Source organism: Amblyomma maculatum, chromosome 8 (assembly GCF_055883805.1).
Source record: "Amblyomma maculatum isolate TAMU_Amacu chromosome 8, ASM5588380v1, whole genome shotgun sequence".
Classification (NCBI taxonomy): Eukaryota; Metazoa; Arthropoda; class Arachnida; order Ixodida; family Ixodidae; genus Amblyomma; species Amblyomma maculatum.
Window position 1 is genome coordinate 1,498,945 of NC_139351.1, and position 24,192 is coordinate 1,523,136.

General features: G+C 48.2%; 1 protein-coding gene and 1 long non-coding RNA gene across 5 annotated transcripts in view; one reads left to right on the forward strand and one right to left on the reverse strand.

Annotated features, from left to right (window-relative positions):
• Positions 1-24,192, reverse strand: part of LOC146180432 (receptor-type tyrosine-protein phosphatase T-like) — a 680,195-nt gene that overhangs the window by 427,045 nt on the left and 228,958 nt on the right. For all 4 annotated transcript variants that reach the window (XM_084576027.1, XM_084576026.1, XM_084576025.1 and 1 more), the window contains 2 exons: positions 20,911-21,039; positions 3,796-4,083 (listed from right to left, as the gene is read on the reverse strand). In XM_084576027.1, coding sequence (XP_084432153.1) covers positions 3,796-4,083; positions 20,911-21,039 — 417 coding nt within the window. The remainder of the gene's footprint in view (positions 1-3,795; positions 4,084-20,910; positions 21,040-24,192) is intronic.
• LOC146180433 (uncharacterized) lies at positions 9,910-14,089 on the forward strand. The gene is made up of 2 exons (XR_014700081.1): positions 9,910-12,929; positions 13,064-14,089. It is a non-coding gene; the product is annotated as an uncharacterized LOC146180433 (long non-coding RNA).

Here is a 24,192-nt window from a genome sequence, read left to right on the forward strand (position 1 = left end):
GTCGTTCGTTCCTGTTCGGAAGGTTCTTTAAACTCTTCCTGTTATGTAGTTCGGCGTAGGGAAGACCAGGAGGCGTACTTGAAGGTGATGATGGTAGAGTATATATTTACAGCATGACATATATATACAGAGAGTAAAACTGGAAGTTGAACTGAATTTACAAAAAGAACACTCTGCGCTACTTTACTCTTCGACCTAACTGGTTAGAGCCTGAGCAGAACAGCCGCGTTTCGTGCCTACGCATGGAGCTGAGACTGGACTGAACTCTCTTGGATCCCGTCTCATTTTACACCTTCACAAAACAAAGAAATGCGGGCGGTCATTTTCAGAGGCCAGCCCCACACATCAACTGTCCAATACGGAAATATGCTAGATGGACACATCCCCGTGGGTTGGCGTTAGCCTCTAACCCAGGGCCCCACTAGCAATACAAATTACAACAAACAAAGCACGGTGAAACTCTTTCCCCTGTGAGGGTGTCGAACCCTCTCCTCGCGGGAGACTTTCTTCCCACTTGTCTCCCGCACACCGCCGCCCCATCCACGCTGCCGCTGCTGGCTAAATCTTTTCCACAGTGCATTGCCCTGCGCCACCCGTGTTTACCACTACGAGCAACGACATGGAATAGGAAAGATCAACCAGCCGCCATACTGAAGGCCTGGCGCCGGATTAAAGGGGAGCTTCTGGCTTGCCCGCTCTGAGAACAATGCCCGAGTCGAATCCTGAGTGCTTCTTCGGGCGCTCTTTGTCGCATCTGCAGACAGGATAAACGAGACTGCCTTTCGCACTGCTCAGTCACAGTGTAAAAAAAAAGGCTTAAAAGTCATTTCGATGCTCGCTACTGGACAGTACGAAGGGTGCCATACATGCATCGCTGCTCCTGTTCCTATGAATGACCTTCGGGCTAAAACGGTCCCGCAAATCCGGCGCCGACGGTCCGGTCGGCTTTCCCCGCACGCGGCACGCTTGCAGAAGGGGGACCGCGTCCACAATACAAGAAGCAAACAGGCGGGTGGCGACGGCATGCAAAGACGCGCACCTGCAAGTGATTATCCTAGTGCACGGCCCCGCAGCAGGTGAAGCCTGGGGTTGTTTCATGTGACTGCTTTCTTTTCAACATATTTGTTTTTATCTGGGCCTTGTAGTAAACGCTTAGACTGAGTTGTGAGTCAGCGCTTGTACTGTGGCTTCCTTTTATCTTGTCCTGTTCCTTCCTGTTCGCGCTGTTTAAATTAGCAATGAAATCTAGATTAGCGTGTCGATAGGAAGGCTCGCGGCTTTCGCCTGGCGGGAAGCCAGCGAGGAGCGGCCAGCGAGCGTCATGGGCCAGCACAGTGTGCACGGATGACGGAACCTAGACCTGCGCGAGTAAGACGGAAGCAATGCCTGCGAGGATGGCTTAGGCGTATTTGCGTGAGTTTCTGCCACGCGAGGAGCAATCTTTCTTGTGCAGCCGTTAGTGCTTTGGCCCTATCACTCGCCCTATTGGCGCCGCATTGTGTTTTGTATTGCCGCGATAAAGCCCAGCCCTTGTTCTGTTTACCCGATGCTGTTTCTTTTTATTGAATGCTCTTTCGTTTATCCGGAATAAACCGCCATTTTTAAAAGAGGCTGGATTTGTCACTCATAGGGCGAGACCATGTCTCGCGAACCCGGTTTCTGAAGGCTTGATTCTTTAACTTGAAGGCCTCCTTCAAGTTAAGAAATCAAGCTGGCGGCCACTTCGGTTGTGGGCCCGGGATAGTTTCAAACCCCACACTTCACCAAACTGTTACCCCTGCACACAGGAGATTCGGCACCGTCGTTCTTCCACACAGCGTCTAAAAATCCTTGTCGTCTAGCTACATCTTCGGCTACACTCGTAACAATATGAGCCCTCTACATAACGAGAACGTATGTTGCTGCTTCTGTTGCTTGTTCAGAGCAATGTGTTGTGTCCCATAAGGCAGAGTTCATCTCCCTATTCTAGTTATATCTGTCTTATTGTCTGAATAAACAATATCATCTTGTAATATCAATGAAAACTCTAAACAAACTAGCCCGAATCTCTGCCCTTTAACAAGTCCTCTTATGGAAGTGTTTTCTTGCAAGCTGAGGCTCCCCTCGCAACTCTTGTTTGATTTTCTTTGGAATGCTCGTGACATATGTTTTACGTACCCAAGATATCTTGTTTTTTTTTCATGCTGTGCTTCTTTTTGTATCTTTTCTTCTTCCACCTAGCCCTAAAGCAACGCATACGGAGACTCTTATTTGAGTAAAATGACCGGCTAGTATTGACTTGTTGTGCTCTTTGTAACTCCACATGGACTTAGCAGAAATTATATTTGAAATGAATTGCCATCTGTCGTTGTCTTGCAGACGTATAAACACAATCCTGGTGCGCCGTCCCCACACAAGGGTCGCGCCACCTCCCAAGTGGGAAGCGCGGGAGCAGCATACACAACTCGATAAAAACGCGCAACACTACATGTCACTAACATAGTTTTAGGCGATATTTCACACTGAAACATGATCTTAGCTGTACTGGGATCAACGAAAATAAACATATATTTCAAGCTAAGAAATGCTTCACTAAAGCGTGCATGCGGTGAAGCACGGATATTTTGATAAACGCCAAAAAGTGAGCTAGGCGATCGAAGGCCCTAGGAGCAATAATTCTGAAGCTTTCTTTGAGGCTCCTTCCAGGTACATAGAATAGTAAACTATGCTCGCTAAAACAAGCGCTGGGAACGTCGTGGACGTCTCCTCTGATATCTTAGCAAAAAGTAAGAGGTTAGGGGAATAACGTCGCGAAGCTTCTTGCAAATGTTGAAAAAAAGCCCAATTTCACTGCCCTCTTACCACATTGTACATGAGATTCGTGAGCTATCATCATCATCATCATCCGGACTATACATACTGCAGGCCGAAGGCCTCTCTCATATTTCTTCAATTAGCCCGGTCCTGTGCTAGCTGCATCCACTTGACCTCTGCGAACTTCTTAACCACATCTGCCCACTTAGCTTACTGTCGCAGCTCGCCTGCTACGCTTTCCTTCCCTTGGAATCAAACATGTTACCTTAAGTGACCATCAGTCATCTTCTTTTCGCACTACATGCCCTGCCCATGTCCATTTCTTTTTCATGATTTCCACTGGAATGCATTTACTCGAGTTATTTCTCTTACCAACTATTTCCTATTACTTCCTATTTCTTAACTATAAACCTACCATTTTGCGCTCCATACTCCTCTGCGTTGCCCTCAACTTAGGCAGAGGCCTTTTCTTTAGCCTCCACGTTTCGGCCCCATAGGTGAGATGCCACTGTTATGTACGTTCCTCTTTTCCGACACCGGTAACCTGCTAGTCAAAATCTGCGAGTACTTGCCAAATGTCTCCATCCCAATCATATTCTCGTAGTTACTCCCCTTTCATGATCCGGATCACCGGTTACTACCAGTTCAAGGTAGACATATTCACCAACGACTTACCGTGCTTCTCTGCCTATTGCAAACTGCTGTTTATCCCTACGTTGCTGAACATTATCTTAGTCTTCTACATATTCATTCTGCATATTGAGCCATTGCGACGCGGTAAAATGCACGTTAATTTTACTTAAATAATTAAAGCTAACCAGGCTAGAATAGAAGAGAGAATAGCGTGAAAAAAACTGACTGTATAAGGTTACTATGCGTTCTATGAGGATATAATTTAACATCCACCTCTACATTTAATTCTTTCTCTCCGTCATCTGCAATTGAGCAACTGATTGTCTCTGGCACACCGCGTTACTAGTGTCACAGGAACGAGCAACTTACTGCGGACAATGAGTCTGATGATTGCTCTGTTCTTGCCTGGTGACCTGGTCGTTGGGCCATTAGCCACGTACACTCCACTGTGTTCGACTCCCACTCTGGTGGTGCTCCAGCTGCTGTCGGATCCCGTTCTTGAAATACTTTCAGCTGCACGTCCCGCTGCGTTCACTTTGACCCAGGACGACACTCGTGGCAGCCCGCGGAAACCCGGTCCAGCCTGTACTTGCAAGGTGACAGGCTCTGAAGTGCTGGCTGTGACCGTGTAATTCATTGGTAGGAATGTAGGCCCTTCTGCAGAGGAACGGGCAGCACTGTAAGAGCTCCACAGTGAGAAAATTCGCGTTTGATATCAGCGGCATTCACTTAAAGCAATAGAATATTCCGGTTTTATGAACTGTTCTTATCGGTACTTATTCTATCACCACAAACCGAGCCTCTATTGTTTTCAAGGAGAATGAGAATACTCATGGTCCCAGACATGAACAAGGGATATATGAGAAGCAAAGACTGTGCTGTATCCACGTGTCGCAAGCGGTAGACGATTACTTTAAGCGAACAAGAGATGCAGAAAATGATGGCAATCCTTTCACTTGTTTCAAATGTGAAATACTGATTAAACCCAGTGACCGCACTGGCAGCGGAAACATATTCGGAAGACTAATGCGGGCATCCTCTCCTCTGTTAGAATATTGTAGTTGGTTTATTAATGGAGGAAGCAGGGACTAAAGGCTCTGTGAAAGCCTGACAGGGGTCCCAGCCCCCAACACAGATTCTGACATCTAAATTTACAAACATGTATCGGAAAAGATTTGTCATTCCAAATACGGTTAGAACTAAAAATGCACATAATACAGGCAATGGAATAAGGTTACAATTACTTCCACCGTATACTAATAACAGAAGAAAATTTTCAACTCAAAATCCTATATTTCACACCAATTATTTCCATCTACTTGGAACAATTTGAGAAACTGATGGGAATTATCATAATTATCATCATCATCAGTAAGACAATACCTTCTCCAGGGTGAAGGCATTTCAAATATTCCTTCAATTCACTCGGTCCGGTGCTAGCTAAATCGATATTTTGATAAACGCCCGTTGTCTTGCCAACTTCTTAATCGCATCCGCCCACCTAACTTTTTGCCACCCGCTACTATGTTTTTATTTCCTTGGAATCCAATTTGTTACAGTAAGCGACCATCGGTTGTCTTCTCCACGCACTATATGTCCTGCCCATGCCCATTTCTTCTTCTGGATTTCCATTACAATGTCAGTAATTTGAGATATTCCTTTGACCCACTCTGCACGCTTCCTATCTCTTAACATTTCCCCAACCATTTTTCGATCTCAAGCCCGCTCCGTAGTCCTCAAATTAAGCAGAACCCTTTTCATTAGCCTCCAAGTTACAGCTCCACAGGTAAGACGCAACTATTGTTTACATTCCTCTTGAGCGATACCGGTAAGCTGCAAAAGGGTTTGTTGGGCTGCCGTCCCGTGGTTTCGCGCTGTTTTGTCCTAAGACCGCTAAGCTGCTAGTCGTACTCTGCGAGTAACTGCCAAACCCGCTCCATACCAATCTCATTACTCTTGTTATTTCCCTTTCATGGTGAGGATCTGCGGTTACTACCTGTCCTAAGTAGACATATTCGCCTACTACAAGTTTGGCGCGACCTAACGTAAACTGCTGTTACTTCCCGAGGCTGTTAAACATTACCGTATTCTGCACATTAATTTTCAAGCCTACTTTTCTGTTTTTCCTGTCAAAGTCATCAATAATTCTTTGCAGTTCATCCCCTGAGTTACGCAGCACGGCAATGTCATCAGCGAATCGCACATTATTGAGGTATTGCCTTTCTATACCTTATGCCTAACTCCTCCAATTCAAAATCTCTGAATACTTCCTCGAAGCAAGCTGTGAATAGTGCTGGGGAGATCGCGTTCCATGCCTAACACCTTTACTTAGAGGTATTTTGTTTGCTTATGCAGAACAATTGTTGCTGTGGAGCCCCTATATATGTATCCTAGTACTTTCACATACGGCTTCTCTACACTCTGATTTCGCAATGCCTGCATGACGTGCAAGCCCTCCGCGTATTGCGCGATGTCAGTACAGGTTAGAGAATCGAAAGTTTTAGAGTATTCTATTACGATGTCCAGTACAGCCTGAATTGCTTTGGAACGTTCAACCCAGAAACAGCTCAAGACCTAATATATTTTAAAAATTATTTCGGTTTTTACTCACAATAAATACAGGAATTGTGATAGACGCGTGGGCGAGTTCAAACAATATACCATCCTAGTATCTAAGCTTATTGCAAAATCCAGCGCCGCTGGGTCCCAGCGTCCCAGCGCCATGCCTCATTACGGGCTCAGTATGGCGCCGGAGACTACGCATCCTAGGATGCGGCATACGGGAAAGCTTCGCATAGGTTACACTGGTCTCCCGGAAAAAAATGACTCCGTTAAAAGAATAAAAACTAAGAAGCAATGAAGCACCTCATGTACATTAAGAGAGGTTAGCGCAGTGCACTCCCACACTGCCATATCCAGTCTTTCAACCGCCACAGCCTTCTGCTCCTCTGCTTCAGATCAGGGGTCTGCTTACTGATGTCATCATTATGATGCAGAGTAGAGAGTTTGAGAGAAGTTACTGGTTTGGAACACAGGCTTCGATTCAAAGCAATGTCAGCAAAACTTCGGTGTCTTCGTTTGGGGAGATGACGGACCATTTCTCAAGCAAATCTCTCCTTTGAGAAATTCCAAGCCCAGCGCTCCACTCGCATGGACGCACTAGATAAGCCTTAACATCTCCATTTGAAGCCAAGAAACTCTGGAACTTGTCAGCATGTCATCATGGGCGTGGAACCAAGAATATAGTCGGCGTACTTTGGCAGGCGCGATTACTCAGGATTTGTGCGCCAAATATTAGCTTTCATGCCTTTTTGGAAGAAAAACATATGAACCACTTCGATATCCGGTCACATATAAATTAATACGACTAGATCTCAAGGTGCACATAATTCCCTGGGATTCAATATATCGTACAGCGTGTGACATCCCTCCGGAGTCTTTCCTCGAGAAATTTGCACCTCTAGTCACCTTTTATCTGATTGAAGGTTCCCGTGAATATGATACCTTTACTTCTGTCACTCCGTTGTAGGCAACGAACTGCCAGCTCATCGCTCTGTAAATTTTTGAGCTTCTTTCATCCTGTTTTTTAAGGATAATATGACACGAACTCTTTTTCATAATCCTGTTACTCTAGAAGTCTGGTGGGTTCAGTGGTTAGGGTGCAAGAATGCTAACTAGGGTTCCATTCCGGCCACGTGGGAGGTGATGCAAGCCTACTAAGTTGTCAACTCAGAACACAAGACGTGTAATGCAAATTCAATGAACTGTACGGAATAGTCGATTATAGATTTATTTATTTATTTCCAAATACTACAGGCAGCAGCGCTGCCCAAGTAGGAAAGGGGTTACGTGTTCTGCCATAACAGTTCAGCAAACATATTTTCACTTGCGCATTCAACAATTAATTGAGGCAAACGGTTCCACTGATGTGTGTGAGAGGAAAGTATGAATTCTGGTAAAGTTTAGGCCTGGCCCAAATCTCCAAATGCCAAGAAAAAGCAGGCATTTGGGGATTCATGTAAGAGACTGTGCGCCGAATACTTGTTCCGTGCAATTCACACAATGTAAAGTGCTAGCAAAACATAATGAGCAGCTGGTTCGTGAGATAATTGAAGCCGCTGAAATAGCCAGACTGCGGGAAGGATGTGTAAGCAAACTGTCCCTACTGCTAACACAAAAAGAAAACGAGCTGCTAAATGTGCAATCTTTTCCATGAGTGTTCAGAAGCGAGTGTACCACGCTGTTTGCAAGAGAAGGTTATTCGGCACGTATATTTTATTTATTAGAACTATGATGAGATGTGCAAGTCACGTGTACGTGATGTGTGGCATAAGGGTATAAGAAGTTGTGGGTTTTCCAAAATAAACGTTGTTGAAAGACAGCGCTGGTTGAGTCGTCTTCTAATCTTGTGCTCCCGTCCACGTCCGCACTGTTACCTCAAGAAAAATATCCAGGCATACTCGTGAACTGTCTGACTAGAGAGTGGTATGCTTCACGTTTGAGGCCAGGAGTAGCGCCTTTTCATTTTCGGCGAAGAATACAAAATTTATTAAATGCCGTCGAGGTGATGTTGTCAATGTGGGTTTCCCATTTGAGGCTGTATGTAATCGTTAACGCTAGGCACTTAACAGCTAAAACAGAATTACTAAATCGGTCCTGTATGCGATAGTTGTAACCAAGGGGCTTATTCTTTCTTGTTATTGACATAGATACAGTTTTTGAAAAATTAATCTTCATATCGCTCCCCTCACACCAGTCCACAAGCTTATAAAGGCTTTCATTCAACACAGTTTGTTGTGAAGCACTGTCTATAATATTGTACAAGACACAATTGATTTTTCAAACCACTTCTCTATGGCGTCCATGATGACACATGTCCCTTAAAAATGGTAGACCTTGCATATAAGACCTCCTGTTGCCTGTCTCTCTGATCGCACATTTTGTGTTAGCCTCTGCCCAGTCTTTTTTTTTTTTTTTTGCCATTTTAAGGTTCAGTTCAGTTCAGTCTTTCAGTCGTGTCCGACGCTTCGTGACCCTATGAACCATATCACGCCACGCTTTCCGGTCTCTCACTATCTTCTTAACATAACTTCATCTGCAGCGCCTCTACGATGCCGTCTAACCATCGCGTTCGCTGCCTACCCCTTCTCCGGTGACCCTCAACCTTTCCCAACATCAAATCTTTCTCAAGCGACTCCTCCCTTCTCATTAGATGACCAAAGTAGCTAAGCCTTCAGTTTAGAATTTGACTCTCCAATGAGCAGTCAGGGTTTATGGTCGAATATCTACTGATTTGATCTTCTGGCCGTCCAAGGAATTCTCAAGAGTCTCCGCCAGCACCACAATTCAAACGCGTTAATTCTTCGGTGGTCAGCCTTCCTCACAGTCCAACTCTCGCATCCCTACATCACAACTGGAAATACCATAGCACGAGTTATACGGATCTTGGTTGGCAGTGTAATGTCTCTGCTCTTTACTAGGCGGTCAAGGCTAGCCATGGCTCTCTTTCCCAAAAGCAGGCGTCTCCTAATTTCATGGCTGCAGTCTCCTTCCGGGGTAATCTTGGAGCCCAAGAAGAGAAAATCTGTCACACTTCCACTTCTTGTCCCTTGATGCTCCAGGACTTGATAGGGCAAGACGCCATGACCTTTGTCTTTTTAACGTTCAGTTTAAGCCCAAACTTCTCACTGATTTCTTGTACGCTCATCACAAGTCTCTTGAGTTCCACTTCTCTTTCTGCCATTAAAGTGTTATCATCCGCATATCTAAGGTTGTTGATACGTTTCCAAGCAATCTTCACTCCAGCTGAAGACTCGTCCAGACCAGCCTTCCTCATGATGCGCTCAGCATATAGGTTAAATAGGCAGGGCGACAATATGCAGCCTTGTCTCACTCCTTTCTCAATCGGAAACCAATCAGTGAGACCATGCCCAGTTCTGACTGTGGCCTCTTGCTCTTTATACAGGTTACCTCTCTTTTTAAAGGCAGTTCGATTTTCTTCAAGACATAAATCGTTACATGAGTTAACTTACGTTGACTGACAACTTATCGCCGCTGTCACACTTCTATTGTCCCTGTTAGATTTGAAGCTTTTGTTATTCTTAATCAGATATTTCGTGTTTTGAGGAGGTGACTGCTACTCTCGACTACTCTCTTACTGCCTAGTTCTGTTGCTCATTCTGTAATGATATCTCTAAAATCGAATTTCTTTATTTGAACAATGAGATAGACGTCCTCCGTTACGTCGAATAAACGTTCTGCAGCAAGAAGTTGTCCCCAATAATCCGTTTTACAGCTAACTAGTTGATTGGATGGTTCCATGAATTTTCAGAAGGGTGGCGGATCGGGCTAGCAGGTTTGAGATTTTCCGAAAGCGCTAAAACAACCTAGATCACTAGGCCTAAGGTTTCTGATGAACGATCACAACCAAAGTGGCTCGCGGCATAAAAAAAAGGTATCATTCGTTATTCCCGCGCTTCGGAATTTTTATACTGTCACGTGGTGGTGACCAGGATCGATGACACAAATAAAGAGTCGGTGATTGCACTGAAGAAACTCTTTATTGGGCTGACTTGCGCCCGCAAAAGAACTAAGCAACTCGGCCACGGCGCTATCAGCAAACGTGCTTGTCGATCGTCGAACAAAGAATGCCCGTCGTACTCGACAAACCTCAATTTAAACGCTGCTCAGAACGTCGCAAACTGCTAGTAGCACAACCTGGAGCATTGTAGAAACATACGCGAGTGATCGGAATCTTCGAGACAGATCTCGGCGCATCGTTTGCGACAAAGAAAATGATAACGCGTCGTAACGCGACAACTAGCATGAACAAACACGGGATACAGAATTGATAAGCGCGCCAGATAAGAATGATAACGCCGCATGCAAGCGGCTGTTGAACAGGAACAAATAAAGATTTAAACAGTTCGCGGCATTACTCCCCCCTTAAAAAAACATCGCCTCGATGTTCTAAAATAAACAAACCAACTTAAATAGAAACATTACGAAGTTTAAACATAACGAATTCTTTAACGTGCATAATAAGGCTTTAGACTGTGGGGCCCCACAGCCCCTTTTAGCGTTTCGAACCGCGCGCGCTTTTTTCTGTTTGTGTTGGTGTCCGCCCGGGCAGCGCGAGTACGCATGAGCGAGCTGCCCGGAGCGGGGGCGGCATGTTATCGGTGCGAGACAGAGGGTAGATAAGCGCGTCGGAAGCAGGGCTCGAGGCTTTTTCGCCGGGAGGCCGGCCACAGAAGGGTGGCGTGGGAGCGTCCCAAGCCGGCGGGATGTACACGGACGACGGAGCGGAGTCCTGAGAGGTAAAGACGGAAGCGGCGCCTACAAGAAAGCCTTAGGAGTGTTAGCGTGAGTGTGTCCACAAGCGAGCGCTGCTGGATGGGGCCCTCGACGAAATGGTGGCTGCCGGTTGCGGTGAGACCATCAAAAAGCCCCTGGGCGTTTCCTGTTGTTCTCGCGCCTAAGAAGGATGGAACAGCACGGTTGTGTGTCGATTATCGACGCCTGAATGCTGTGACAGTGCGAGACTCTTACCCTTTCCCGTCTGTTGACTCTGTCATGTACTCACTTGGGTCAGCAAAATTTTTTACAACTCTTGACTGCAGTAGGGGATTTCTGCAAATCCCGATTGACCACTGCGACATTGAGAAAACGGCTTTCACTTGCCACCGGGGACTGTTCGAATTTGTGCGATTGCCTTTCGGGTTGTGCAATTCACCTGCTACTTTTCAACGGGTAATGGATATTGTGCTCGGAGACGCTAAATTTAACTACTCTATGGCCTACATGGATGACGTAGTAGTGTTCTCAGAAAGCTTAGAAGAGCACCTCCGTCATTTAACGAATGTCCTTCAACGAATGCAGAAGGCGGGCATCACCATTAACCCCGGCAAGGTTCAGTTGGTGACAAGCCCAATCAATCTTCTTGGGTACATTGTGGAACAGGGCACAGTTCGCCCGGATGAAGAGAAGCTTTAAGCCATTCTGTAGCTCCCCCCACCAACCAACATAAAGAGCCTCCAGCGTTTCTTGGGCATGGTGGGATTCTACCGCCACTTCATCCCGAACTGCGCTGACCTCGCGCGACTCCTCCATCACCTCCTCCGGAAGGGTGCCCGCTGGTCATGGACAGAAGCCGAGCAGGGATCATTCCGTTCACTGTCTGCAGCCATCGCGGATACTGCACGCCTGCGGCTTCCAGACCTTAACCGGCCATTCACGGTGCAAACGGATGCAAGTGAGTACGGAATTGGGGCGGTATTGCTTCAAGAACATCAAGGAAAGCTTTGCCTATTGGCGTTTGCTAGTCATACACTGACGGCACCGGAAAGGAACTATACTGTGACAGAGAAAGTGTGTCTCGCGATTGTGTTTGCCCTCAAGAAATTGGACATGTATTTGGATGGCGCAAATTCACTATTCAGACCGATCACCAGGCCCTATCGTGGCTTTCAAGGTTGCAAAATCCAGCTGGCCGTCTAGCCCGCTGGTCACTCGCTCTCCAAAAGTATAATTACAGGGTAGAGTACAGAAGAGGCACTTTCAACAAAGTGGCCGATGCCCTGTCACGAGCTCCACTTCCTGGTGAGGGAGAGCGAGCACCCGCGGTCCATGCTGTGACAGCTCCTGCCGACACCTGGGGCACACTGGTGTCCCGTCAACAGCTCCTTGACGCTCAGCTTTCAGACGACCAGTGCAACCAGATACGCCAAAGCCTGAACAGCGCCAACCCTGCAGGGAGCCGGGCGCTTAACGGAAGCTATGACAGCTACGTGGAAGCAGAAGATGGTTTGATCCTGCGGTATATACCTGCTGCGGACACCGATAGTGGTGAGTCCACATTTCTTGTGGTCGTTCCTAAGGGCCTACGTAAGCATTTTCAAGAGTACTTCCACGATACACGCCTCGCAGGTCACAGCGATGGCAAGAAAACATATGACAAATTGTGTCGCGTGGCAACATGGCCCCGCATGAGAAGGGATGTCCTGACATTATTCCGCACTTGTCATACCTGCCAGACCGCGAAGCCGAGGGGAGGAAAACCACCGGGCCTCATGCAACCTGTAGAGAGCCGATGCCCATGGGAAATTGTAGCTTGCGACATAATGGGTCCCTATCCCAGATCAGTGAAAGGGAATCGCTACTTGTTAGTAATTACTGATCATTTCTCGAAATGGGTAGAATTGTATCCCCTGAGTAGGCTAGACTCGAAAATAATTTGGGATAAGCTACTAGAAACATTCACTCGCTTTGGTTTCCCAGCTCAGCTTATCACTGATAAGGCCACGTATTTCACCGGTAGGATATTCACTGCCACTTGCAAAGTTCTTGGCGTGCAGCACAAAAAGACTACGCCCTACCATCCTCAAGCAAACATTACAGAGCGAGTGAATCGAAATCTCAAGACTATGATGGTGGCATTCACGGAGCGGCACAAGGACTGGGACGCTCGTATCCAGGAGATGGCCTTCGCCACAAGAACCACGGTAAACCGATCAACAGGTTTTACGCCAGCGGCCATTCTCCTTGGTCGTGAGCTCAGGTTCCCTATTGAGCATGCTCTGAATGGCTCTGATTTACCGGGCCTTAGCCATTCTAATTTTGCGCATGATCTTTCCAGCCGCTTGGCCGAGACTCTGAAGGAGGCAAGGAAAAACTTGGACCTTGCCCGCCTGGAACACTGTAACCAGTACAACAAGGGAAGGCGACCTTTGGAATTCACAGTCGGCGACAAAGTCCTTCGCCGCACGCACCCACTAAGTGATGCAGCAAAAGGGTTTGCTGCTTCTCTCGCTCCACGATAGACTGGCCCTTACACGATAACAAAGCGCGCGTCTCGGCTTTCTTACTTTGTTCGCCATGTGCAGCGTGGTCGAGAAACCGGACCAGTCAACGTGGCCGATCTCCGAGCTTACCACGGCCGTCCACTAGCCACATAGAACCACTTGACCTACCAGGCACTACGGGTACCCACGCTCGGCGGATACCTCCAAGCATGCGCCCCGCCAGCAGCAGTACCAGTTCCGTCCTTATCCCGCGTTATTTTTGTTTTACACGTCGGGAGGTGTCCCGTATTGAGAGGGGGGGAGTGTGGGGCCCCACAGCCCCTTTTAGCGTTTCGAACCGCGCGCGCTTTTTTCTGTTTGTGTTGGTGTCCGCCCGGGCAGCGCGAGTACGCATGAGCGAGCTGCCCGGAGCGGGGGCGGCATGTTATCGGCGCGAGACAGAGGGTAGATAAGCGCGTCGGAAGCAGGGCTCGAGGCTTTTTCGCCGGGAGGCCGGCCACAGAAGGGCGGCGTGGGAGCGTCCCAAGCCGGCGGGATGTACACGGACGACGGAGCGGAGTCCTGCGAGGCAAAGACGGAAGCGGCGCCTACAAGAAAGCCTTAGGAGTGTTAGCGTGAGTGCTGCAACGCGAGTAGCAATGCTTTTGTACCGTAATCAACGCTTTGTACTCGCCCTATCCGCGCCGCAGTGTGTTTTGTGTTGTCGCGGTGAAGCCCTGACCCATGTTCCGTTTTATTCTGCATAGTCCATTGTCGCGCACTTCGACGGCATGTTTCCAGCGCAGTTTTGACCAATGCTGTTTCTTTTCTATTTTATACTTTTCCGTTGATCCGGAATAAACCGGTGTTTTTAAGAAAGACTTGCTTTTCACTCGTCGGGCGAGACCATCGCTCGCGGACCCGTATTCTAGAAGGCGGAGCCTTCAAGACGAACAACATCTACAATTTCTGGGCGCGCGCATCGACGTTGTGATGCTGTCGTACCGTCGGGAATGACTTCATAGTCCAGTTTCCCGACGCGGCGAAGGACTTTGTATGGCCCAAAGTATCGACGTAGTAGCTTTTCACTTAGTCAACGGCGGCGAATTGGAGTCCAAACCCACACTTGGTCTCCTGGATTGTACTCTGCGTGGCGCCGTCGTAAGTTGTACCGTCGGCTGTCGGTGCGCTGTTGGTCTTTAATTCGCAGCCGTGCGAGTCGTCGGGCTTCCTCTGTACGCTGCAGGTAGGCGGCGACGTCAAGGTTGTCCTCGCTGGTTACGTGCGGCAGCATTGCGTCGAGCTTCGTCGTGGGCTCCCTGCCGTACACAGCTTGAACGGGGTCGCTCTGGTCGTCTCCTGGACTGCCGTGTCATATGCGAAGATCACGTACGGCACGATGGCGTCCCAGGTCTTGTGTTCAGCGTCGACGTACATGGCGATCATATCCGCGATCGTTTTGTTCAGGCGCTCCGTAAGGCCATTGGTGTGGGGATGGTACGCACTTCTTAGTCGATGGCGTGTATGACTGTATTCCAGGATGGATTGCGTCAACTCTGCCGTAAACGCCGTTCCCCTGTCCGTGATGAGCACTTCTGGGGCGCCGTCTCGCAAGAGAATTTCTTCGACAAGAACCTTGGCGACTTCTGCTGCGGTACCATTGGGTAGTACTTCTCCTTCGGCGTAACGGGTAAGGTAGTCAGCGGCCGCGATGATCCACTTGTTGCCCATAGACGAAAATGGAAAGGGGCCGAGGAGATCCATCCCACTTCGTTGAAAGGGCAGGGTTGGAGTGCAATCGGGTTCAGCAGTCCCGCTGGTTTGATCGGCGGAGTCTTGCGTTGTTGGCACTCAGGACATGTATTTACGTAGTGGGCACCTTCGGCAGGCGGTCGCGGCCAGTAGTAATTCTCCTGGATACGACGCAACGTGCGTGCAAACCCGAGATGGCCTGCTGTGGGCTCATCGTGCAACGCCTGCAGAATTTCCTGCCGGAGCTTTTTAGGCACTACAAGAAGTTGCGCGGTCTTGTTGGGTGCGAAGTTCTTCACGAGGAGGCCATTGCTTAACGCGATCATAAATGTCGCCTGAACACACTAGAAGGGGAAGCGGTCTTTCCTTCTAAAGCAATCAACTAGCGCTTTCAGCTCAGGGTCTGATCGCTGTCTTACCGGTCACAAAGAGGCGTCGTCGTCATTGTCCTTCGGTGGAGTGTCGACGGGAGCGCGTGATAAGCAGTCTACGTCGGAATACTTCCGGCCCGACTTATAGACTACAGTCAAGTCAAATTCTTGAAGCCGTAGGCTCCATCTGGCAAGGCGACCGGAGGGATCTTTCAAATTAGCCAGCCAGCAGAGCGCGTGATGGTCGCTTACCACCTTGAATGGTCGGCCGTATGGGTATTGACGAAGCTTAGATCGCGAGGCACTCCTTCTCGGTCATCGAGTAATTGACTTCGGCTTTTGTGAGGGACCTGATAGCGTAGGCGATTACTTTCTCCTGTCCGGCACGCTTCTGGACGAGAACGGCCCCTAGGCCCACACTGCTCACGTCGGTGTGAATTTCGGTCTGGGCGTTTTCATCAAAGTGGCCAAGGACAGGAGGGCGCTGCAGGCGGCGCTTGAGTTCGTCAAAGGCTTCTCCTTGCCGCGCTTCCCACTTTAAAGGTACGTCAGCCTTTGTAAGCTGCGTCAACGGTTCGGCGATGCGCGAAATGTTTCTGACAAATCGTCTATAATAAGCGCACAACCCAAGGAATCGGCACACAGCTTTCTTGTCGACAGACGTTGAGAATTGTGTAATTGCAGCTGTTTTCTCCTGGTCTGAGCGATCACCATTCTTACTAACAATGTGACCTAGGAACCGCAGTTCTTCGCAGGCGAAGTGGCACTTCTCTGCTTTTAGCGTTAGTCCAGATGACTTGATGGCTTCCAGCACTGTCTGCAGTCGTTTTAGGGCGTCTTCAAAGTTTGACGAGAAGACAACAACGTCGTCCAAATATACCAAACAAATTTGCCACTTCAAGCCTGCCAGGACTGTGTCCATTACTCGTTGAAACGTGGCTGGTGCGGAGCAGAGGTCAAATGGCATAACCTGTAACTAAAGGAAAATAAAGAAAAAGTGTTGTCTCTAGCCTCCGTCCTGTGTCTGCTGCGGTTTTATTTTCCTTATGTCTCACCAACTGGCCTACACTTCTACCCTGTAACTAAAAAATGCCGTCCGGTGTGATGAATGCGGTCTTCTCGCGATCTCTTTCGTCGACATCAATTTGCCAATATCCGCTCTTCAAGTCCATCGATGAGAAGTACCTTGCATTGCAAAGCCGTTCGTGAGTGTCGTCGATGCGGGAAAGCGGGTAGACATCCTTCTTAGTTATGCTATTCAAGCGGCGGTAATCAACGAAGAAGCGAAGTGTGTCGTCTTTCTTCACCAAAACGAATGGTGGCGCCCAGGGGCTGTTCGATGGCTGGATTACCTCATTACGCAGCATTTACTCAACTTGATCGCGTATGGCCTTCTGTGCTCGCTGCAGTACACGATAGGGGCTTTGGCGCAGAGGTCGGGCGTGTTCGTCCGTTATAATGCGGTGCTTGGCCATTGGTGTGTTGTCGTACCTTCGATGATGACGAGAACCACTCCCTGTAGCTTTGAAGAAGACTGCGAATCTGGTCTTTCCTGCTGTGGGACAATGCCGGGTTGATATCAAATGGGCGCTGACAGAATTGGTCCGGTGCGTCTTTCAGTGGTTGGTCGTGGAGGGCGAATACGTCTTTGAGGTCCGCTAATTCGTCGAGAAAAGCGATCGTCGTGCCTTTGTTGAGATGCCGGTATTCTTCGATGAAGTTTGTTACCAGCAGAATAACGGCCTGGGGGGCGAGTTGGTGCATGATGGAATTGAACGGCGGCGCAACACGGAAACGGACACAGACAAGAAGGGGACACCACATGCGCACACTACCAACTATTTATTAAACGGAAAGGTGGCATATTTATACGTCCATCTCAAGCATCACACTCATCACCACAGTCCGTTTTTTTTTCCCCGTTTTTGATAGTTTATCTACTGAGGTTAGAAATATCTTGTCTGATTTCCTGTTGGTGCTGCTCGGCGTTCACGTGTTGGGTTTGGAGCGGACTGTGGTGATGAGTGTGATGCTTGAGATGGACGTATAAATATGCCACCTTTCCGTTTAATAAATAGTTGGTAGTGTGCGCATGTGGTGTCCCCTTCTTGTCTGTGTCCGTTTCCGTGTTGCGCCGCCGTTCAATTCCTTTGTTACCAGCACCTGAGCTTGTCCTCTCCGGAATTTCGCGATGCCTCTTGTGATGCCGACACCTCGTTCCAAGAGCAATTTCATATTTCCTTTTCATATTTCATATTTCCGCTGAAGGTATATTTCATATGCCTTCAGCGGTTTTCATGTCTGCGCTACCTACGCTGACTGCGACGCTTGTTCGGGGCGGCACCATCAATTCTCCGTCGAGGGCCTTTAGGGCGACGTGTTGCATCAAAGTCGTAGTATCAGGTATGACTTTGTCTGCAGGTAGCTTGATGAGCTTGGATCGAAGGTCGATCATAGCCCTATGTTCATTGAGGAAGTCTATGCCTAAAATCACGTCTCGGGAGCGCTGCTGCAAGACCACAAAGCTGGTGGGGTAAGTACGCCAATTTACGGTTGTTCTTGCAGTGCATCGACCCCATGGAGCAATCATGTTGCCACCTGCGGTTCGAATCAGCGGGCCATCCCAAGCGGTGGTAACTTTCCTGAGCTATGAGGCTAACGGTCCACTGATGACTGAATAGTCAGCTACGGTGTCTATTAGGGCAGTGACTCTGCGACCGTCGACATCAACTTCAAAGTCGCTTATTCGTGTCCGCGCATTGCACGTGGGCCTTGGTGTCCGATCTCGGCTCCGTCGTTTCTTCAGGTCATGGCCGGGGCATACCGTTGTCACTTCGCTGGGCGGCGGTGTCGGCTTGCACTGTGGTCGTGTTGTCGTCGATGTCGTCATGTGGAGCGGCAATGAAATGGCTGCGTCGTCATTAGCGGTCGTCGGCGGCGGAGGATTTCCGTCTTTTCGCAGTTGAGCAATCTCACCTCCAAAGGTTGCTGCCTTTAGGTTCCCCTACGGGAGCTAGGAGACTGTCCTTGCTAGTAACCGCGGCCCGGCGACGCAAATCGGGCATTGTACGGCGATGGGGAGCGTGACAGTCACCTTGGCAACGAGTGCTCTCCACTGCGCAGGAAGTCGTTGATTTCCTGTGGTCGCTCACCAGGACGGGGTCGTGGGGCGTCGACAGCCACACGACGGAGGCCGGTCCGCCTGTACGGCTAGTGACGGAGGATGTGTCCTGCCTCACCACAATGGAAGCAGAGCGGTCGGCTGTTAGATGTCATCCAGAAGTCGCATTTCCTGGGGCTTAGAGATCGTTGATAGACTTGGCGGGCGGCTTTCGGGTGCAGAATGGTAGCGACGAGGGCTTGAGAGGTCGCGTCAGGGTGCAGGACGACATAATGCAGCAGCATAGTTCATCGCTGCTGATTAATGCACTGGAGCCGTCGGAGTCGTCGCTTGAGGAACGCCAAGTGCCTGCTGGACTTCTTGACGTAAGACGTCCACGAGCGTCGCCACCTGGGGTTGTTGTGATGATGGCAGCAATAGCGGAGCTCCTCTTGCACGATCTTCCGTATGAGGTCCCGAAAATTCTCTCCGCTTGCAGATGAACTGGGGTAATGGCTTGAGTAGTCCGGTTGAAGTGGTCGCTCGTAGTGGCGCATCCGGGTGTCCAACGTCTTCTCGATGGTAGAAGCTTCAGTTTCAAATACCGCCACGTTTTTTGGCGGATTTCGAACAAGACCTGCAAAAAGCGATTCTTTAACGCCTCGCATTATAAGTTTAACTCCCTCACCTTCGGTCATGTTAGGGTTGGCGCGGCGAAAGAGGCGCTTCATCTCAACGTAAGCCAGGACAGGCTCGTTAGGAAGTTGAAGTCTTGACTGAAGGAGGGCCTGGGCTCTTTCCTTTCGGACGGCGCTTGAAAAGGCAGTCAAAAACGCTTCCTTGAAAATCTCCCAATCCTTCATAGCTGGCTCATGATTTTCGAATCAAACTCGGGCATGTCCTCGAAGAACAAAGTAGACTTGCCTGAGTTTCGCGGCGTCGTTCCAGCCATTGAATTCTGCCACACGGTCGAAAAGGTCCATCCAGTCTTTCGCATCTTCACTGGGCAATCATTGAAAGATGGGGGGGCTCCCTGGGCTGCACGAAGACGACTGGTGCTGTTGACTAGGCCATTTCCAAAGTTGATGCCTTCCAGAGTCGAACAGGGTCAGGTAGCAGACCGTGTTCTGGTTGTAGGCCTTGGAGTCGGCGACTTGCTCGGTGACCTGTAGGCTGGTCTTCCAGGGCGACAGGAACAAGGCTGAGGTCTTCACTTGAAGGATCAAGGGGGATCAAGGGCAGTACCTCCACCAGATGTCACGTAGTGGTGACCAGGGTCGATGATACGAATGAAGAGTCGGTGATTGCACTGAAGAAACTTTATTGGGCTGACTTGCTCCCGGAAAAGAACTAAACTCGGCCCTATCGCCGCCGATAGCAACAAACGTGCTTGTCGATCGTCGAACAAAGAATGCCCGTCGCACTCGTCAACGCTCAATTTAAAGCCTGCTCAGAACAATCTAGATAACGTCGCAAACCGCTAGTAGCACAACCTGGAACTTTGTAGAAACATATGCGAGTGATCGGAATCTTCGAGACAGGTCTCGCATCGTTCGGGACAAAGAAAATAAAAACGCGTCGTAACGCGACAACGAGCATGAACAAACACGGGATACAGAATTGATAAGCGCGCCAGAATAACAATGATAAGGCCACATGCAAGCGGCTGTCGAACAGGAAAAAATAAAGATTTAAACAGTTAGCAGCAATATGTTCTTTTTTGCCGCTTCATAATCCCTAAAATATTTCGTTCAGCTTGCCATCATGATGACTCGACCCTGCAATTCCTAAATCTTATGTATTTACCACCCACGGAGTGGTCTTGACACTGATTCAATTATACCTTTGTACCAATTTCGTTCATTAATAAATAATGCTGTACTCTTCACTACTTGCAGATTTCACGTGTTCATAAAAGCGATAGGCTACATGAGAATGTTTACTGGATAGAGGTGGTTATTCTTGTACCAAACTTAACTTTTGTCTCTGATCATTTCTAATACAATGAGAGGATTTAGCCGGGCCACGATAGGTGGCAATCATCGATCCTGATACCGTTGATTGCCACCTCTCCTAATGCTCTAGTAATCGTCTATGTAGACAGCTTTGCGCTTATTAGCCAAGGGTTCCACATGTTTCAGCACCTCGCCCTTTGTCCCAACTTCATATATCTTATTTATCCCTTTCTAGTTCCTCCAACAGTGCTATAAGACCAGACTCAACGCATTTTCTGTTGCCAATAGCGCCCTGCCAGATATTGCTAGCACCCTCCACCTGGTCTGACCGGCGTCTCGCAGTGTAGGACTAAATACAACAAGGGTATAGAAAATCCTTTCTGGTTTTCAGTGGGCGGTTAAGGCTGCAACCCAAGCCTATAATATGCAGTTCGCTTGATATGTAATATTTCTTTTTTTTTTTGGAATTGCATCACATATTGATTCCAACCACGATATTATTGGAAGCAAGGTGGATGTTTTACCTTTTTCTTCGTAAAACATCGCAGGTGATCCAACATTGGATAAAGTGCTGCGATCCACTTGGCACCAAAACATATTGGTCCGTAAGTGAGGGTAGACTTTTTTCGGCCATTTCAATATATAAGCACCACCTGAAACAGTACAAGAAAACAAAAAGATTATCATCTTCATGATCGTGGGCATCACAGAAACGTGGTTTCACAATGGCATCCATGATTCCGAATTCACTCCCCCAGCCTAGGTGACGAACCTAGCGGATCGAGAGCACAGCAACGCGGAGGCGTCGCTCTTTCAATCTGACATAAAGTTCTTCGTCATGAAGGCCCCAACATAAGAATCTGTTTGGTGTAATATTTTTCGTAATAAACAGCCCATTCTTATCGGCATTCTTTATTGACCACCACGTTCATATGTCATCATCAGCATCATCAGCCTGACTATACCCACTGCAGGGCGAAGGCCTCTCCCATATTTCTCCAATTAACCCGGTTCTGTGCTAGCCGCATCCACTTGACCGCTGCAAACTTCTTAACCTCATCCGCTCACCCAACTTTCTGCCGCCCCCTGCTACGCTTTCTTTCCCTTGGAATCCAGCTTGTTACCCTAAGCGACCATCGGTTATCCTCTCTTCGCACTACATGTCCTGCCCATGTCCATTTCTTCTTCTTTATTTCCGCTAGAATATCGGTAACTTCAGTTATTTCTCTGACCCACTCTGCACGCTTCCGATCTCTCAATATTACCCCTACCATTTTTCTTTCATACGTCGATGTATTGCAAATTCTTAATGATTATTTGAAAACTCGTTCATTCATTCTTTTATTAATTCAATCATCATTAATCGGTCTATACCCACTGCAGGGCGAAGGCCTCTCCCATAGTCTTCCAATTAACCCGTTCCTGCGCTAGCTGCATCCACTTGACCCCCGCGAACTTCTTAACCTCATCTGCCCTCCTAACTTTCTACCTCTACCTTAGTCGTTGAATTAGTATGAACCAACTAGCCCTTCAGAGTGTATTTGTACCTCCACCTGCTGCAGTTTTTTCCGTGTGGAATCCAGTTTGTTACCTGGCCAGCATCGGTTGTCCTTCTGAACACAACAAATGCCCTGCCCATGCCTATTTCTTCCGAATTTCCACTCAAATATCAATAACTCGATTTATTTCGAATCGAGAGCTGATTTAGAAGAAAAGGTAATCCAGGAAATATCCCACGGAAAACTCGGCGTGTCAGTTAGCTCGGTGGAACGTATCGATCGAATTGGCAAGCCTCACAAGGATCGACCTCGGCCAGTCATTATTCACTTGTTTAATGACAAAGAAAAACTTGCAATTTTCCAAAACTGTTCCAAACTGAAAATTCTGGGGTGTCCGTGTCCCATGATTACTCATATGCCACACTGCAAAAAAGGAAAAAACTATGGCAATCCATTGAAGCCGATGGCCAACCTGGCGATAAAGGAAAGTTAATCTATGACACACTACTGATAATCTACGAACTGTATGCCTGGGACGATGCTAATAACTGCAGAGTGCTGTTGCGCCGAACGAAGCAGCAGAAGGAACCATGACGCCGTTACGCTCAAGGGGCCATCGGACAAAAAGATTTTCGATTTATTTGTCTAAATACGCGAAGCGTGTGCAATAAACGGGAACCGATTGAACACGTTTTACGTTCCTACGACTCTCACGTGGTGGTGCTCTCTGAAACATGGCTGCAGCCTGATATACCTGACTCTTGTATTTTCCCGCCTTCATACACTTGCTACCGCAAGGACCGCTTGTCGAAGGAAGGTGGTGTTGCGATTTCAGTTAAAAGCGGACTGTCATCTCAAGTACTCCCCTCAATCGACAGTGATCATGAAAGCGTGTTGGGCCGAATCGACGTTTATGGCAATACTATTGTTATAGCTAGCGGAATTGATGGTATTCCAGCTGAGTTGCTTCAAAACCTAAACCACGACGCTGTTAACACACTGCATACATTATGTCAAAAGATTTGGACAACCCTGCAGTGGCCACAAGATTGGAGGAGGTCAGTTTACATCCCCATTCCAAAGAAAGGCAGTGCCAAAGATTGTTCCAACTACCGCACGATCGCGCTTGTTTCGCATGCTAGCAAGGTGATGTTAAAAATCCTGCAAGGTAGGCTGCAGCAGTATGTGGATCGGGAGCTTCCGGACGTGCAAGCTGGGTTTCGCAAGGGCAGAGGAACTAGAGACCAAATTGCCAACCTTCGCTGGATCATGGAAAAAGCAAGAGAGTTCCAGAAACCCATTTACTTCTGCTTTATTGATTATGCGAAAGCGTTTGACTGCGTAGATCACAGCAGATTGTGGCAAGCTCTTCAAGAGATGGGAGTTCCAATTCACCTCATCTGTCTCCTCAGGAACCTTTATGAAGGGCAAGAGGCCACAGTCAGAACTGGGCATGGTCTTACTGATTGGTTTCCGATTGAGAAAGGGGTGAGACAAGGCTGCATACTGTCGCCCTGCCTATTTAACCTATATGCAGAGTGCATCATGAGAAAGGCCGGTCTGGACGAGTCTTCAGCTGGAGTGAAGATTGCTGGAAAACGTATCAACAACCTTAGATATGCGGATGATACCACTTTAATGGCAGAAAGTGAAGTGGAACTCAAGAGACTTCTGATGCGCGTACAAGAAGAGAGTGAGAAGTTTGGGCTTAAACTGAACATTAAAAAGACGAAGATCATGGCGTCTTGCCCTATCAAGTCCTGGAGCATCAATGGACAAGAAGTGGAAGCTGTGACAGATTTTCTGTTCTTGGGCGCCAAGATTACCTCGGAAGGAGACTGCAGCCATGAAATTAGGAGACGCCTGCTTCTGGGAAAGAGAGCAATGGTTAGCCTTGACCGCCTAGTAAAGAGCAGAGACATTAGTCTGCCAACTAAGATCCGTATAACCCGTGCTATGGTCTTTCCAGTTGTGATGTATGGATGCGAGAGTTGGACTGTGAAAAAGGCTGACCGCCGAAGAATTGACGCGTTTGAATTGTGGTGCTGGCGAAGACTCTTGAGAGTTCCTTGGACTGCCAGAAGATCAAATCAGTCGATATTGTCGACCATAAACCCTGACTGCTCATTGGAGGGTCAAATTGTAAAGTTAAAGCTCAGCTACTTTGGTCATCTGATGGGAAGAGAGGAGTCGCTGGAGAAAGATTTGATGTTGGGAAAGGTTAAGGGTCGCCGGAGAAGGGGTAGGCAGCGAACGCGATGGTTAGATGGCATTCTCGAGGCATTGCAGATGAAGCTATGTGATGTT